This window comes from Echiichthys vipera, assembly GCF_963691815.1.
Source record: "Echiichthys vipera genome assembly, chromosome: 4".
In the NCBI taxonomy this organism is placed as follows: Eukaryota; Metazoa; Chordata; class Actinopteri; order Perciformes; family Trachinidae; genus Echiichthys; species Echiichthys vipera.
The window spans coordinates 27,102,164-27,115,880 of NC_139829.1; the positions used below are offsets into that span (position 1 = coordinate 27,102,164).

General features: G+C 44.3%; 1 protein-coding gene across 1 annotated transcript in view; it reads right to left on the bottom strand.

Annotated features, from left to right (window-relative positions):
• Window positions 1–13,272, bottom strand: part of hmcn2 (hemicentin 2) — a 45,987-nt gene extending 32,715 nt beyond the window's left edge. Inside the window, exons 1-18 of the mRNA XM_083912905.1 lie at window positions 12,812–13,272; window positions 11,133–11,203; window positions 10,731–10,889; window positions 10,077–10,199; window positions 6,427–6,598; window positions 6,220–6,326; window positions 6,012–6,132; window positions 5,656–5,919; window positions 5,410–5,554; window positions 4,854–4,975; window positions 4,314–4,586; window positions 3,744–3,885; window positions 3,304–3,431; window positions 2,487–2,600; window positions 2,127–2,285; window positions 1,849–2,043; window positions 306–401; window positions 75–202 (exon numbers count right to left, since the gene is read on the bottom strand). Coding sequence (XP_083769031.1) covers window positions 75–202; window positions 306–401; window positions 1,849–2,043; window positions 2,127–2,285; window positions 2,487–2,600; window positions 3,304–3,431; window positions 3,744–3,885; window positions 4,314–4,586; window positions 4,854–4,975; window positions 5,410–5,554; window positions 5,656–5,919; window positions 6,012–6,132; window positions 6,220–6,326; window positions 6,427–6,598; window positions 10,077–10,199; window positions 10,731–10,889; window positions 11,133–11,203; window positions 12,812–13,070 — 2,778 coding nt within the window. The 5' untranslated portion in view covers window positions 13,071–13,272. The remainder of the gene's footprint in view (window positions 1–74; window positions 203–305; window positions 402–1,848; window positions 2,044–2,126; window positions 2,286–2,486; window positions 2,601–3,303; window positions 3,432–3,743; window positions 3,886–4,313; window positions 4,587–4,853; window positions 4,976–5,409; window positions 5,555–5,655; window positions 5,920–6,011; window positions 6,133–6,219; window positions 6,327–6,426; window positions 6,599–10,076; window positions 10,200–10,730; window positions 10,890–11,132; window positions 11,204–12,811) is intronic.
• Window positions 13,273–13,717: the final 445 nt, after the last annotated feature.

Sequence of the window (13,717 nt, forward strand, 5' to 3'; positions counted from 1 at the left end):
TCTCACACAGGAACATACAGTGGATTATCTTTGAGAGTTATTATAAGTATTTGAAAGTTAATAGTCAGTCTTACAGGTTTTCCATTGTGGGACCAGTGTCTTTCTGGAAGAGGTATCCCATCCAACAACATGCAAGGAATACTCAGGGACTGACCGATGCCAGTGGTGATGATTGGGGCACCTTGGGCCAAGAGAGGGGGCTCTGCAACAAAAGGAAGTGTTGAGCCATAAATAGTAAAAAAGAGAAGTGAAATGTTAAAGTATTACAAGTATACAGAGAGAGACGAGAGCTTAAACACGCCTACCCAGTCCAGTGACACTAACTCTGGCCTCCGTTTTAATGGTTCCAAACTGGTTCTTGGCCTCACAAATGTACAGCCCTTCATCATCCAGCCAGACACCTGTAGACAAACACACAGAAAACCAGCACAGAGGAACCTTAAATCAACATATTTAGAAACACAGCCCAATGTATACATTTGAGATAAGCAGCATCACTACACTTAGCAAAAAAGCAAACTATTTATCGAGAAAAAAATAAGCCCATGTTAGTATCAGTTAAGCCCTACGCTTAACAACAAGTGGTATTAAGGGTTTGACTGCGTTGTAATTAAGAGTTAAAAATAGAAAATAACGGGATTAATGGTTTTGACTCAGCTGCCAGACTGCTGACACACATGTCCCACTCTGTAAATTCTCTGGAGATCGCATGTTGGAACATCAACATATGATTCACTCCTTGTGTTTAGATAGTCAGGCCGATGTTTAAATAGGTGATGGCAAGACATCAAGCATGGGATAAAAAGTAAGGAGCAGAAGGGAGAGGGACGGCTGACTTGTGTGACACAATATGGAGATGTTTTCTAAAACAATGGCAGGTCAAAAAAAAATGAAGCCATCTACAACAGATTGAGGTAATTACATCAGAGGAAAGACACTAATGGAAACAGTTAGTGAAGCAACCCATTCCTCTCCAAAATAACATTACGCACACTATAAACATTAGTCTCAGGAACACAAAGGATCACCTTCAGTGGCCAGGTTTAGTCATACTGCAGGCTGAACGGCCTTAAGGTTTAATAATTTAAAGACCCCGAATGATGCTTATTTTCAGATTCATATTTGGATTTTGGATTTTTACTTGAACATGAATGCTTCAATGTTAAAAAAACACTTTATTTTTCTGATACTGTCTGTCTGAAAGGCTCCGTTTCAGCACCTGTCTCTTTAGGTCCCCCTCCTGAAAAAATTCCAGACTGCTCTGATTGGTCGGCATTTGCGGGTCTTCTACATCACAACGGTACAAAAGTCCTGACGGCTCGTTTAAAGGCACAGTTTCTGAATAGGGCCTCTATGCATTGCTCTGTGGATTCATCGTTTTCATACTTACTATACGATGCAAAGTAGAATACAAAGTATTTATACAGCACACTGATCTGCTTTTTAACCATGAAAAACCTGAAAATCTCACTTTTATCATACAGAACCTTTAAATTCACAATCTCACACTGAAATACTTGGACAAAAGGACACCTACTCTTGCAGAACTATTTACAGCATTGAAGTGAAGTGGCATATTTTCAAGTCTTTCACAGACCAGAAGAAGTGCTTTTAGCAGGATGAATACTTAATGTTTTGAAAGCCATATATATTCTGCAACTTTACAGATGGCAATGACATCCTGTTGCCCCCTCTCTGAAGAAAAGCTGAATTGAATATGACAGGCTGCACCTCTTCTATATATAATCACTCAGAAAATGTCAGTCATGCAAGGCAACCATGAAGCTGTATTAGCCTGCGCTGTAGGCCAAAGCTCTTTGCTGTGATAGTGTTTCATGGATAACTCACTCTGGATTAGAAGATGTCCACTCTCCAGAATCATTGTTCTACTGTGGCTGTCTGTCCTTGTAACAATCTGTCTGCTGTCCTGTCGGCGCCAGGTCACCGTCGGCTGTGGAAAACCTCGAGCTACGCAGGGGAGGGTGATATTCTCCCCTATGTTAGCTGTCACGTCAACCGGTGCGTCTGAGAACAATGGGCCCGCTGTGGAAAAGAGAGTTAATGTTCCTTTGTGTAAATTTTGAGAGAGAATTAAACTTAACGTGAAACACGGAATGTGGTTTCACCTCCAACCTCCAGACTGACAGTGCCAGAGGAGGTTCCAGCAGAGCTGCTTGCCACACAGCTGTAATGACCAGCGTCGACCTCCTGCACCCCTTGAATGTGCAGGGTCCCTCGGTGTACATCCTGCTCCACGAAAGGGGCAGAGCCCACCTCAAGCTCACCTGACGACAAGCACATTGGTCTCTTACTGGATATTTCCTCAGTCACTTGTATGTACAAACCATTTTTTTCATAATCTTTTTATTACTTTAACCAGGGTAAATAACATGGTATGGCCCTGGACATAAACATTACAGTTCACCCTTTTTGATCCCAAACCCACCCTCCCTTGTGGTCCCATACTGTTTTTGACCTTAACTTACCTTTGAACCAGTGAACAAGAGGAGGGGGAACACCTGTGGCTTTACACTCCAGAGTCGCATCACCACCAACAGACACAAGTACGACCTGCTGTGCCACTGTTATTCTAGGCACCTCTGGAGGATGGAAAAGAAAGCTTAAGAAGTGACACATTCTTAAGAATTTTCAATTCATAGCAAACTACCGGGTTTGGAAATAATGTAATGTTGGCCTAAATTAGTAAACTTTGCATAGTTATATATATATATATAAAAAAACAACTAACATTTCAGACGCATTCTGTGCCAAAAGAGCAGGGTTAGACGTTTTTGGAACAGGCAGACAGACTAGCTTAAAGGATAAGATGATACATCTCACAAGTTTCTTTCCGCCTTGAAAGCTCAATGTTGTTAAAAATGTCATTCAGAGACAAAAATGTGTAAAACAGCATGCCCCAGGAAGAGACTGCCACCATTCATTAGTATTGAGGTTTCTGTCAACCACTAACGGACATGCCATGACTGAAACTCCAGGCCTACAACTGCCAGCGCTTACAAAACAAGGAGAGAAATATCCCTCAGTGTGAGACGAAAGAGCATGTGACCACACTACTCGACTCACACTGGATAACATTCACATATTGTTTCAAAACGAATGCTCCTGAAGAATAGTCAACAACCCAGGCAGTTGCCTTATTTGATGTCTGAAAAATAAATTCTTCAACAGAATTTAAAAAAAAGAAATGAACGAGACTCCAAATCGTAAAAAAAAAGGATAAATCCAGAAGCAGCATGTCTTCACACTGGCATCCCTAACATCAGTAGTGATATCTTTACTTACCTGCAAAAGTAAGTGACGCAGACTGAGAGGCAGTCCCAGCCTCATTGGTTGCCAAACATGTATAGTTCCCAGCATCCTCTGGGAGGGCCCCACTAATGGTCAGAACTCCATGTTGGTTTATGATCAACCTGTATCATGCAGTCGACAGAATTCATGTTTGTAGATTCTTAGTGATTACATTTGCAGATGTAAAAGAGCAATTCATCTCTAACCCTTTCTGCTGTTCTTGGGTATCATGAGAGACATTTTTCTTTGAATATGTATTTTGCACAGGCATATAAATTACTTGTGGTTTAGAAAAAAGATTTTACATCAGAAGATGTAAATCTCCGATGTGATGCAAACAAGATGTGGCAATCGTGCATGTAGTTAAAGTTGAATGTAATGACTCTCTGAGTCCTCTGTGCCGGAGGTGTTGAGTGGGCTGAGAGCTCTCTTACCTCGGCCGATTAGTGAGGAACATGTTTCCATGGCTCCAGAAGATCTGGGGAGGAGGGGAGCCGGACGTCGAGCAGACGAGGCGGATCTCGTCCCCACGAGAGAAAGCCAGGCCTTGGGGGTGAACTACCACAGAAGGTGCCTCTACAATTGGAGTCAAACAGAGGCAAAATGCAGGCAATGACTCAGAGCCTAATCACTGATGCATGATGTCATTTATAACTTCCCTGTCACAAGTTTTACAAGTGTAACTCCTGATGATGTGAGCTACAATGCAATTACCAGCTTACCATGTCCGACATCATTAGTACAAAAGTTTCGCATTTATTTGGCTATTTTTTGAAATCCATTACAAACATCTGAGCGTGTGCCCAGAGTAGAAGCCACACCTTTAAACAGGCAACACTTCTGGTTAATGAGGAACATTTTCTGATATGGAAGCAGCTAAACCTGTCTGCGGGGAAGCTAGGCCAATAATGGAAAACAGATGACGAGGGATTGAGAGGAGTCATGAGGCCTCCGGTGTGTTAAGTGTTTAAGCAGATGACCCGCAGGGTATCGTTCCGCTGTACCTGGGACGAGAAGCCACGTGGTTATTCTGCTGTCTCCGTGGGCATTGGTGGCCACACAGTGGTACTCCCCAGCATCCTGAGTCCGCACCCCAGTGATCTGAAGGGACGAGTCTGGCAGAAGTCTCACCCTCCCTGTGCGGGATCGTAGGGTACGACCAGCTCTGTACCAGGTCAAGTTGTAGCGCATAGAGCCTTCCACCTGGCAGGACAGCACAGCAACGCCTCCCACAGAGGAAGTCACATTCACTGCCAGCTTCAGAACCGGAGGAGGCTCTGTTTAAGTGGAAACACAACCAAAACATCAAACTAGGTGTTAACAGTGCCGAAAAAAACAGACATTTTTCACTTTTAAGAAAGTTGACTCTTGAGTAAAAATGTTTGTGCTGGCATGCTTTGTATCATGTTGATGTTTGAGCCATGAATCGGAGGTAAAACATTTCTGGAACGTATTTCAATGCCTTGCTGCGACTGTGATACATGCATGAAAAAGTGGCAGAGGAGGTGTGTGTGCTTGCATTGTTGTTTTTGTGTGTGACATACCTCTAACAGTCACCTGTGTTAAAGCACGTCCCTGTCCTGCGCTGCTCTGTGCTATGCACTCATACAGGCCTTCATCCTCAGCTGACGCATGGGCAATCTCCCATGATGAAATGGCAGAATTCCTGTTACAAAGATATGCTTGATTCTTGACTAGAGTATGACAACAGCAACAAGATCCCATTTTTCGTCACATTTAATTAGTATCTCTGACACACGCGCACACACAAACACAATAGTTTTCCCAATTCATTCAAAGCACAGCTTCAACACTGAGATGGAGTAAATGCTTTGTTAATTTTTCAAGATGACACAATCGAACATGTAATGTTCACAAAATTAACCATATGCACGTTTTCTGACAAATGAGCCAATAAAACTCAACAGTCAAGCAGCACTAATGTTTTACAGACAGGCTTGTTGTAGGAGTAGTGAGTGACCTAATTAGCCTTTTTTACAGCAGGTAATGGGTGAATTAAGTTGCGGCATCTGAAGGAATCCGAATCTGGAAAGTGAGCCAAATGTTACAGAGTGCTGAGCGAACAGAGGAAAGACTCACTGAAATAACTTCTCCTCTCCCAGTGTAATCCCACTTCTGGTGAATCTTAGCCTGTAGGGAATGTCACTTTCCACCGAACAGCTAATCGCAGCAGGCTGCATGTAGAAGCCTTTCACCACATCGGGCATGCGCACAGCTGGGGGATCTACACAAGGGAGGAAACAAAGCTCAAAGGTCACCCGAGAGATTGATGAGGTGTGAGAGTGACTTTGGTGAGATGTGTCTTCAGGAAGGGGGTTGTCTTGCCTGGAACGATGTTGGTGTAGGAGACACTGGACAGCCTCTGGAAGCGGTAGCCCTCCTCGTCTTTGCCCGTCGCCTTGATGAAGAAGCTCTGGGAGGGGGTGCGGAACTCCGGGAGACTCCACAGTCCTTGTTGGCCGAGGTCAGAGGGCAGAGGCACAGGGATCATGCGTAAAGAGCGGCCTGAGCCTGACATGAGCTCCACGTGGCTGAGCTGACCTGGAGGCTTCAGGCCTGTACATTTCAGCATTACATGGGCTGGAAGTCCTGAGAGATAAAAACAGATCATCATGAAGTCATCCTCTGCAAGAGTTACAGGAAAAAAAGACTCAAGATCCAACTGAAATATGTCCGGCAACCTTTTATTGGCCTCTCTCTAGTGTGGTTGAACTCTGAAACGGGGACACTGGAAAAGCCGGCCCGGAAGTCTAGATTGCTGACTCCTGTGACCCTCAGAGTATGGCGCCCACTGCAACTCACCTTTATAAAAAGGAATAGTATTCAATTAGCCCATTGTCATGAACTAGTCAGAGAAATACATTTATGGCTTATTCACATGTGCAGTACCTTTAGTTTCCAAGCCCCAGGTCTGGGAAACTTCAGGTTGACGACACGAGCGGAGTTGGGAATGTTCAACAGCTCTTTAAGACCTTGCGCTTCGCCAACTACACGACCTAGAACACAATAACAAAGTAAAACATGTCTTTTGGGGGCACAGAAAATATTAAATTAATTCATATGGCAGGAAAGAAAAAATATTTATAGATTGTCTACCAAAAGGATCGCTGAGCTCGATTTGTGGTGCTGGTCCACTGAGTGATACGGTGACCTCTCGAAGGCTGGGGTCAAAGGGCACTTCCCACTTGTTTTCCTGGGCATTGTCATGGTTGGAGGACAGCAGGTGGACCTTCATAGAATGAACGGTCTCTTCTACCCACTTTAAAACCTGACAGGGGGAGAAAAACAGAGCAACATGTCACACTGGAGGAGACACATTTGTCAGTGGATGAGGCTGGAATCTGTCAAAAGTGCAAACTGTCAGGGATCCCTCTCAACTAGAAAGACAGGACAGGAAGGACACGATTGTGACCCCCCCCCCCCCCCCCCCTCACCGCCAACCTCTTTACCGCTCGAGCAGCAGACTGCTCTTTGTCTTTGGACTATTCTTTCATCGCAAAAGTATTCCTCAGAGGGTTTTTGCCTATAAACAAAGGAAAAGTGAAACTGTCAAACTGATAACGTACAGTTTTCTGCACTCTCGAGCATGTATTCTCCGAGGAGTGTCTCTCACAGTGGAAGTCTGTCAGGCAGCCGTCCCCCTTCTGCAACACAGCTTTCATGAATCGAGAGGCTTGTTTCTCAGAATAAAGAAAGCAGTAGTGCCTTTGTTTTAGAAAAACACTTAGACTGTATACTCCACAATATCAACCTTACTGACGCGCAGCATCATTTATGGACAGAAACAGCTGGCTCCCGCTCTTCTGTTGAATCGGTTAAGCTTAAGAAGCCGGATGAGGTCAGACAGCGACACATCAGGATTGCAGGAGGCTCACTTCTTAAATGAGTCATTCCACCACTCAGAGCAAAGATTACCAAAAGTCTGAAATAATGCTGGACAGTTTGATTATATTTAATGGCAAAAACGATCTTCACTTAGACTATAATGTCCCTCAGAGGCTCTCCAGAAAAATATCTGACAGTATAGAATTTCAGTTTTGACAGGTGCTTGACCTTGACATAATGATTATCACGGCTTTGAGTAAGAATACAGTTTTCCTTTTGTTTTCTCTAAAATAAAAACATAAGCAGAAAACTGATATTATGAGTCTCATTTCTTCATCTTCTACCCCCCAAAAGCTTAACAAGCAAACTGCTAACTAGGATTTGTTTTGGCCTCATATGGAGTGGCATTATGGCTAAGCTGGGTCTGTAATGAAACAATCTGAAAACATTTCTTCAGCCCACGGCAACACATTTTTAGACATTTACGAAAACTGAAACAAGGAAAGCCTTTGATAATTTAATTATCAAGCCTCTGCTTTTTTGTCTATCAAGTCCACTGGGTGCTGACAGCAGCTGGTTCCTCTCGCCGTTTTACAACTGGAAACAGCTGTAATGTCTGCCACATGTGCAGCCATCACCAGCAGAGCAGGAAACTGCAAAGAAGTGACCTACATCTGCCCCAGGATAGTGTCTTTTTCTTATGCAAGAGAGCAGAGAGAAGTGGGCATTGCTCAGACCTCAGATAAAAGGAAGTGGAGCGCAGAGATGGGACGGCTTGCTTTCCGGGCCATGGAAGGTCTGGAGGAACACGCTGAGTTCTGAAGCCACTCCCTGTCTCAACCACTGGGAATGCAGAGGATCTTAAATCCTGTGAAACCTCATCCGCCGTGTCTCAGTTGAACAGGCTTACAGGGCTGTTACAGGAAGGACCCCCCTCTGCTATTCATAGAAGCATGACAGATGGGGCCAGAGAAGAAGGGTTAGCTAAGGCTGGGGTGATGCTGTATTCGTCCAGGTGCATTACCTGCTAAAGAAAAACATGGCAGTGCAGTGGTTAAGCATAACAGCTTGACTCCAGACCTCCCAGTGGGGAAGGGTCAGCTTAGTCCTTACCCAGACTTAAACACCACAACTGCTGACATTTGCAGGAAGATGTGCCGCTACAAATCAAGGCTATTAGAGCGAATCAGTCCCAGATGGACCCCCTGCTTTCTGCTCAGTGGGAGTTTCGACACACCTGCCGAAGCTTTGCCTGTCACAAGTAGCCTGTATTTGAGAAGCAGCTACACCATAAATGGTGCCTTTGTTTAGTGCACTCAGAACAAATGTTACCTGGGTTTTATTTCATGTCTCACAAGCACTACCAGCCCCTTAACTCATTACTGCATCCATATAATGAGTAAACCATAAGGGCAATGTTATAAATCACTCTTCAAAGCGGTTGAGCTGAGTGTCTGTGCAGCTGGCCATATCCTATGCTGCTAAACCACATCTTCATTACATGCTTCCTTAAAACCCTGCTCTGTCTGCATGCAGACATCACAGCAGACATTATCTGGAAGCCAAAACATCACAGCCCTCATTTTTGATTAGCGCTTCAAGCTGTCGATGACTGAAGGATGGCATCATTGCCACGAGGAGCACAGATCATGGTCCAAGTTTGACAGGTCATTAGCAGGGCTAACTTGTTCACACTCTTGTGAGCGGAACTTCCTGTCGATCATAACCAGTCAAAAAAAAAGGGAAAAGAGGGAGTGTGGAGGACGATACATAGCGCTAACAATAAATTGTGTGAGGACTTGGAGCCAACTCCACTGGGCAGCTGTGTTGGAAGGAGGGAAGCCGTGACAGATCACATCCTGGGATTAGAGAGTAAAATAAGCAGTCTGTTTTTTCTCTACCCCCCCCCCCCCCTCCCCCTAGAGACCACAAAAAGATTTTGTATATTTTGATTTGCCTGCACTCTATTAAACTGCTATTAAGAAGGAATATTTTGGTTACATTTGTAGTACTTCAGAGGTTTTTAAGGATTAAAGGATTTGCATTAATTTGCTAAAAGCATGCCACCCAAGAGCTATAATCACACAGGTCTTAAAAAAACAACTGACATACAGTCATTTGTGTATCCAAGAAAAAAGTGTTCATAAGTATGTACATGTTTACAAGTAACAGTACATTGAGAAGATGTCAAAATACTTTGGGCTACCTTAGCACAAAGCCATCTGGGTTAAAGTGTGAGGGCTAGAGTGAGTTTGGTCACCTTTTCCCTTAATAGTGCAGCACAAATATCACATTCAAACACTCCTTAAACAGCTGCAGGATTATGGAGTGATAATGAACCGAGTTGCCCCACACACAGGCATTGTATGTTTAGCTACACGCAAGCATGACTTGACAGGAAACAGACCCAACACACACACAAACACGCTTGAGTTCAGAGGTTCAGTGGGCCACCACTGTGCAGAGCTGTTGGCTCCAGCTCCGCGCTGCCCAGCCATCTTCGGTGTTGACATGCAGGATACCAGTGTCTCTCCCAGAGGAAACTCTGGCTTCTTTTACGTCTGCTGGGGAAGTGAGCCCTGCTGTCTTTGGCTTCTTGGATAGGGCTTCTGTTACATACTGCTTCCGATATAAAAGAGTCACTCGCCCGTATCAAATGAAAAGGAAGTTTAATATCAGCATTGGAATCATTTGATTACAATAAATGAATCGCTATTATTACATCATTGGGTCAGACAGGGGTTTGTTTCTCTCCTGCTCCTGCAGTTCTCCATTATTAGGCTGTATGACGCTTTCCATATTCATATATACTGCTCTATATTACTTTATATTAGTATGTATGTGCATGTATATACACATTTAATAAGGGTTTGGTGAAAGCAGCAATCATTGCAGTGCCATGTACTCTGTCATGTTCTCACCTCATTAACCTGCTGCTTGTCCAGGTGAAAGATCTGTCCAGAGGAGGTGGCAGCGATCTCCTCATACACCCTGTAGCCAGGCTGAGAGCGGTCCCCACAGTCCCCGGTCAATACAAATACCACCTGGGAACAAAGGGGGGGGGGGGGGGGCAGGAAGAGTTAAGAGGATTACTACTGTTTAGTGTTTGCTTTCTACGGCCTCACTTTCAGTTGGTTCCAAAGTGACGCTAATGCTCATTGTCATGCTTCACGTAGAGGCTGAGACTAGAGTCACTTTGAAGAGACTTTCCCCTGCTCAGCTGAGCGTCGGGGAACTTCATTGGAATGTAGATCTTTCACAGCATGCCACTGTATTCCTTTTGTTACAGCATGTGATAAATGCAAAGATACTCAAAACTCTGTGGGCCAGGACTTGTATTTAAACCTTTGACCAAACCATTTCCTGCTAAAACAGCATTTAGATAATTATGGCCGAATTAAGCAGGACTACAGGACGATGTTTCTGTGTTATTTTGTTACACTGTAGCTGTGATCAAGGAGGAACCTCCATCCTATGTACTATACATGAGAGTAAAATGCCAACATTTGAGTGATGTGTATATCTTCTGTGATCTGTGAGATCCTCACAACCTTGTCCACTTTTTAGGACTGTACCTGTGATTGCCGGAGCTGCACAAGCTGCAGAACATCTCTCTTTAGGCGGTAGTCTTTGGCTCTGGCGTCAGTGAACACGTAGATGAAGGATCCAGGCAGAGAAACCTCCAAGGCTTTCTTTATGGCTCCTATGCTCATCTCGGGGCAGTCACCCCCACCCTGGGTAACAGAAGCATACAGGATCATATACTTCTGGAAAAATAAACTCTAAATATCTTCATTAATAATGATTATATACTCTGTTATACCATCATCACATTATTGTCCATTGTGGCCATAGTAGCTGCTGGTCAGTAAACGTTGAGCAATGGCAGTCCACACAGCTATAGCTTGGGTTAGTGAAGAAGAATACAGAAGCAATAGTTCCCATAGAATAATAATTTCATGTGTTCTGGTTCCCACCTGGACAAACAGCTCTTGAAGATCCTGCTGGAACTTCTTTGGGTCGGTAGTGATGGACACAGGGCCGATATCTGCGAGGTTGGAAACAAAATGAAATAGTCAGCTTAAAAAGAGATGTTTTGGTTGCTATACAATACTAAAACTATTCATCCCAAGCAAATAAGGACTTAGCTCTAACTTGTCTGGATTTTTCTTCAAACCAAACAACTATCAGAACAAAGGATTTAGCTCAGCAGTTCTGCCTCTATGAACAGAGGAAAATCATCTACAGTTTCAAAATCCCAGATAAGCCACAGTGTAATTTATCAGGACCTCGCGAGAGAGTGATGCCCTGTAGCTTTTGTGCACGACATGAATATCAATCACACGCACCACACAACACAAGAGTGGCTAGACATGGTGCACTGACAAAATCACAATCTTCAGCTTTTGTTTCACACAAATTGTTACAATCTGGACAAAGTTTGGATGACGATAATTCTCCGCAGCTGTAGTCAGCATTTTCTACTGTTCCTCAACCAGCAGCAGACTCCAGTGTGATGGATAAGAACCTGCCAGGGCCTGACACTTACTTGGATGCCTTCCGGGGCCGATCGCTGGAACAGTAAACATTAACCGACACACAGAGAATGCATTGTTTTTGCTACACAAGCCTTTCATTATAGTTATTACAGAGAAGACCCTTATCAGGTAGGGTGCAGCTTCATGATTTCTGTGTGTGTCTGCGCTTGTTATTCCAACTGTCAAATACCATTTAAGTATCTTAGTGAGACTAATGAAAGTGAGCTTGCAGACATGTGTCAAGCTGATCCCATTTTATATCTCATTCACAATCTATTTTCCAAGAGTTGAGGCGTTCAAGTCGTTATCGTCTCCTCGTGAGTGAATTCAAAAAACACTGACAGCACTGTTACGTCTCTTTGTCAGCCAGCGTGGCTTCTTTGCAATCTAGGAAGTTTACAAGTTCCCCAAGGGCAGGGCACATTAAACACAGACAAAATGTGTGGTGTTAGGGCAGCCCCCCCCCCCGACTGGCTAAACTGGGGGCTACGAGGGCTTTCCGGAGGCTTGGATGGAGTAGAGGGTGGAGTGGGGTGGGGTGGGGTGAGTGGGGTAATTACACACAAGCAGACAGCATATGCTTCTCATCAGTGCTCAAACACCCTCCCCCATTAGAGCACTCTTATTTTCAAGCTGCAGCTTTCCCATATAGGAGGACAGATGCCCGGGGGGTGAAGAGCCTTACCTGTCCCACACGCTCCTGCTCTAAAACCTCCATCTCACATATTCCTATGTGATGTCTTTTCTCAGTTCTAAGTTCAATGTGCTGCTCTGCGTCCATGTGGACCTCTACTGAAACAGCTATGGGCTACAACATGTGCAACAGGTCTGGGTATGTGTTGCAGTTTGCTGTGACCTTTATGTAAAACTATACAATGGACAGAATAATATAAACAGAGGTAATGTAACCTACATGCTTAGTTTGTAATGATGCAAAAAAAAAGAAAAGGGTTATAGCCTGCTGTGTTGCCTGAACATGAAAAGACAATCTGACAATTTTGGCTGATTTGATAAAAGCTGCGATAATTCTTATTTATGTGTTCATTAAAAATCACAATAAAGGTGCATATTGTGTGGCTGATTATTTTAAGAACAAAGTGTGTTTTGCTAAAAGGTACCTGGGTCATGGAAAGGGACCAGGACAAAGTTTTTGATAGGTCTGGTCCTCCGGTTGAGGGTCTTCTCCAGGATCCGCGAGGCGCCCTCTATCACCTGCTTCAGATCGTCGTACATGGAGCCGGTAACATCGAACACAAAGGCCAGGGTCGAGGCGCTGTCACCGGATCCATCATCCGCCTCAGCCCGGGGGACTGCCAAGAGCCTGTGCGCGCCGATACAGAGCGCCAAGACTACGCACTTTAATGAGACACCGGACATTTTTTTTTTTTTTTTAGATTTACTGCATCTGACTGCCGCAATGAGGTGTATCACATTCAAAAAGAAAGTTTAAAAGTGGTGAAAAGTTAAAAAAAAAAAGTTTCAATTTCAAAGTAAAGTCTGGGACCGATTCCAATCGGTAGAAAGGAAATCTGGAACAACACGGCTCAGCGGAAACACATCAAAATCCAAAGTAAAAGACTTCCACAGGAGTACATCCGTGCGTAAAGTTTGGAGGAGCGTGTGGACTGGCTCTGTGCTGGAGAGCCCCTGGAGAGCTGGTGCTCTGACGCTTCAAACGGGGGCGGAGATGGGTATTAAAAGGTTCCCGAGACCCAACCTGATTTTTTTGTGTGTGTGCGTGTGTCTATCTCGACCCCGATGTGACTTCCAGGCTTTAACCCTATGCAGCATTCCCCTTTTAATTCAATTTTCTCCGTAGTCGAGGTGGGGCCCCTAGGGACGAGGGTTTTCAGCAGCTTTGCGCACATTACCAGCGGACAGTAGAGACTGTATTTTGGACATGCCGAGAACATTGTCCTAGTAACAGCCTCGTTTTTATAAATAGCCATCGTTTATATTCAGCTGACACCAATCTAATTATATACATAGCCCACCCTAAGAAATCCCCCCTTGGCATATGAATG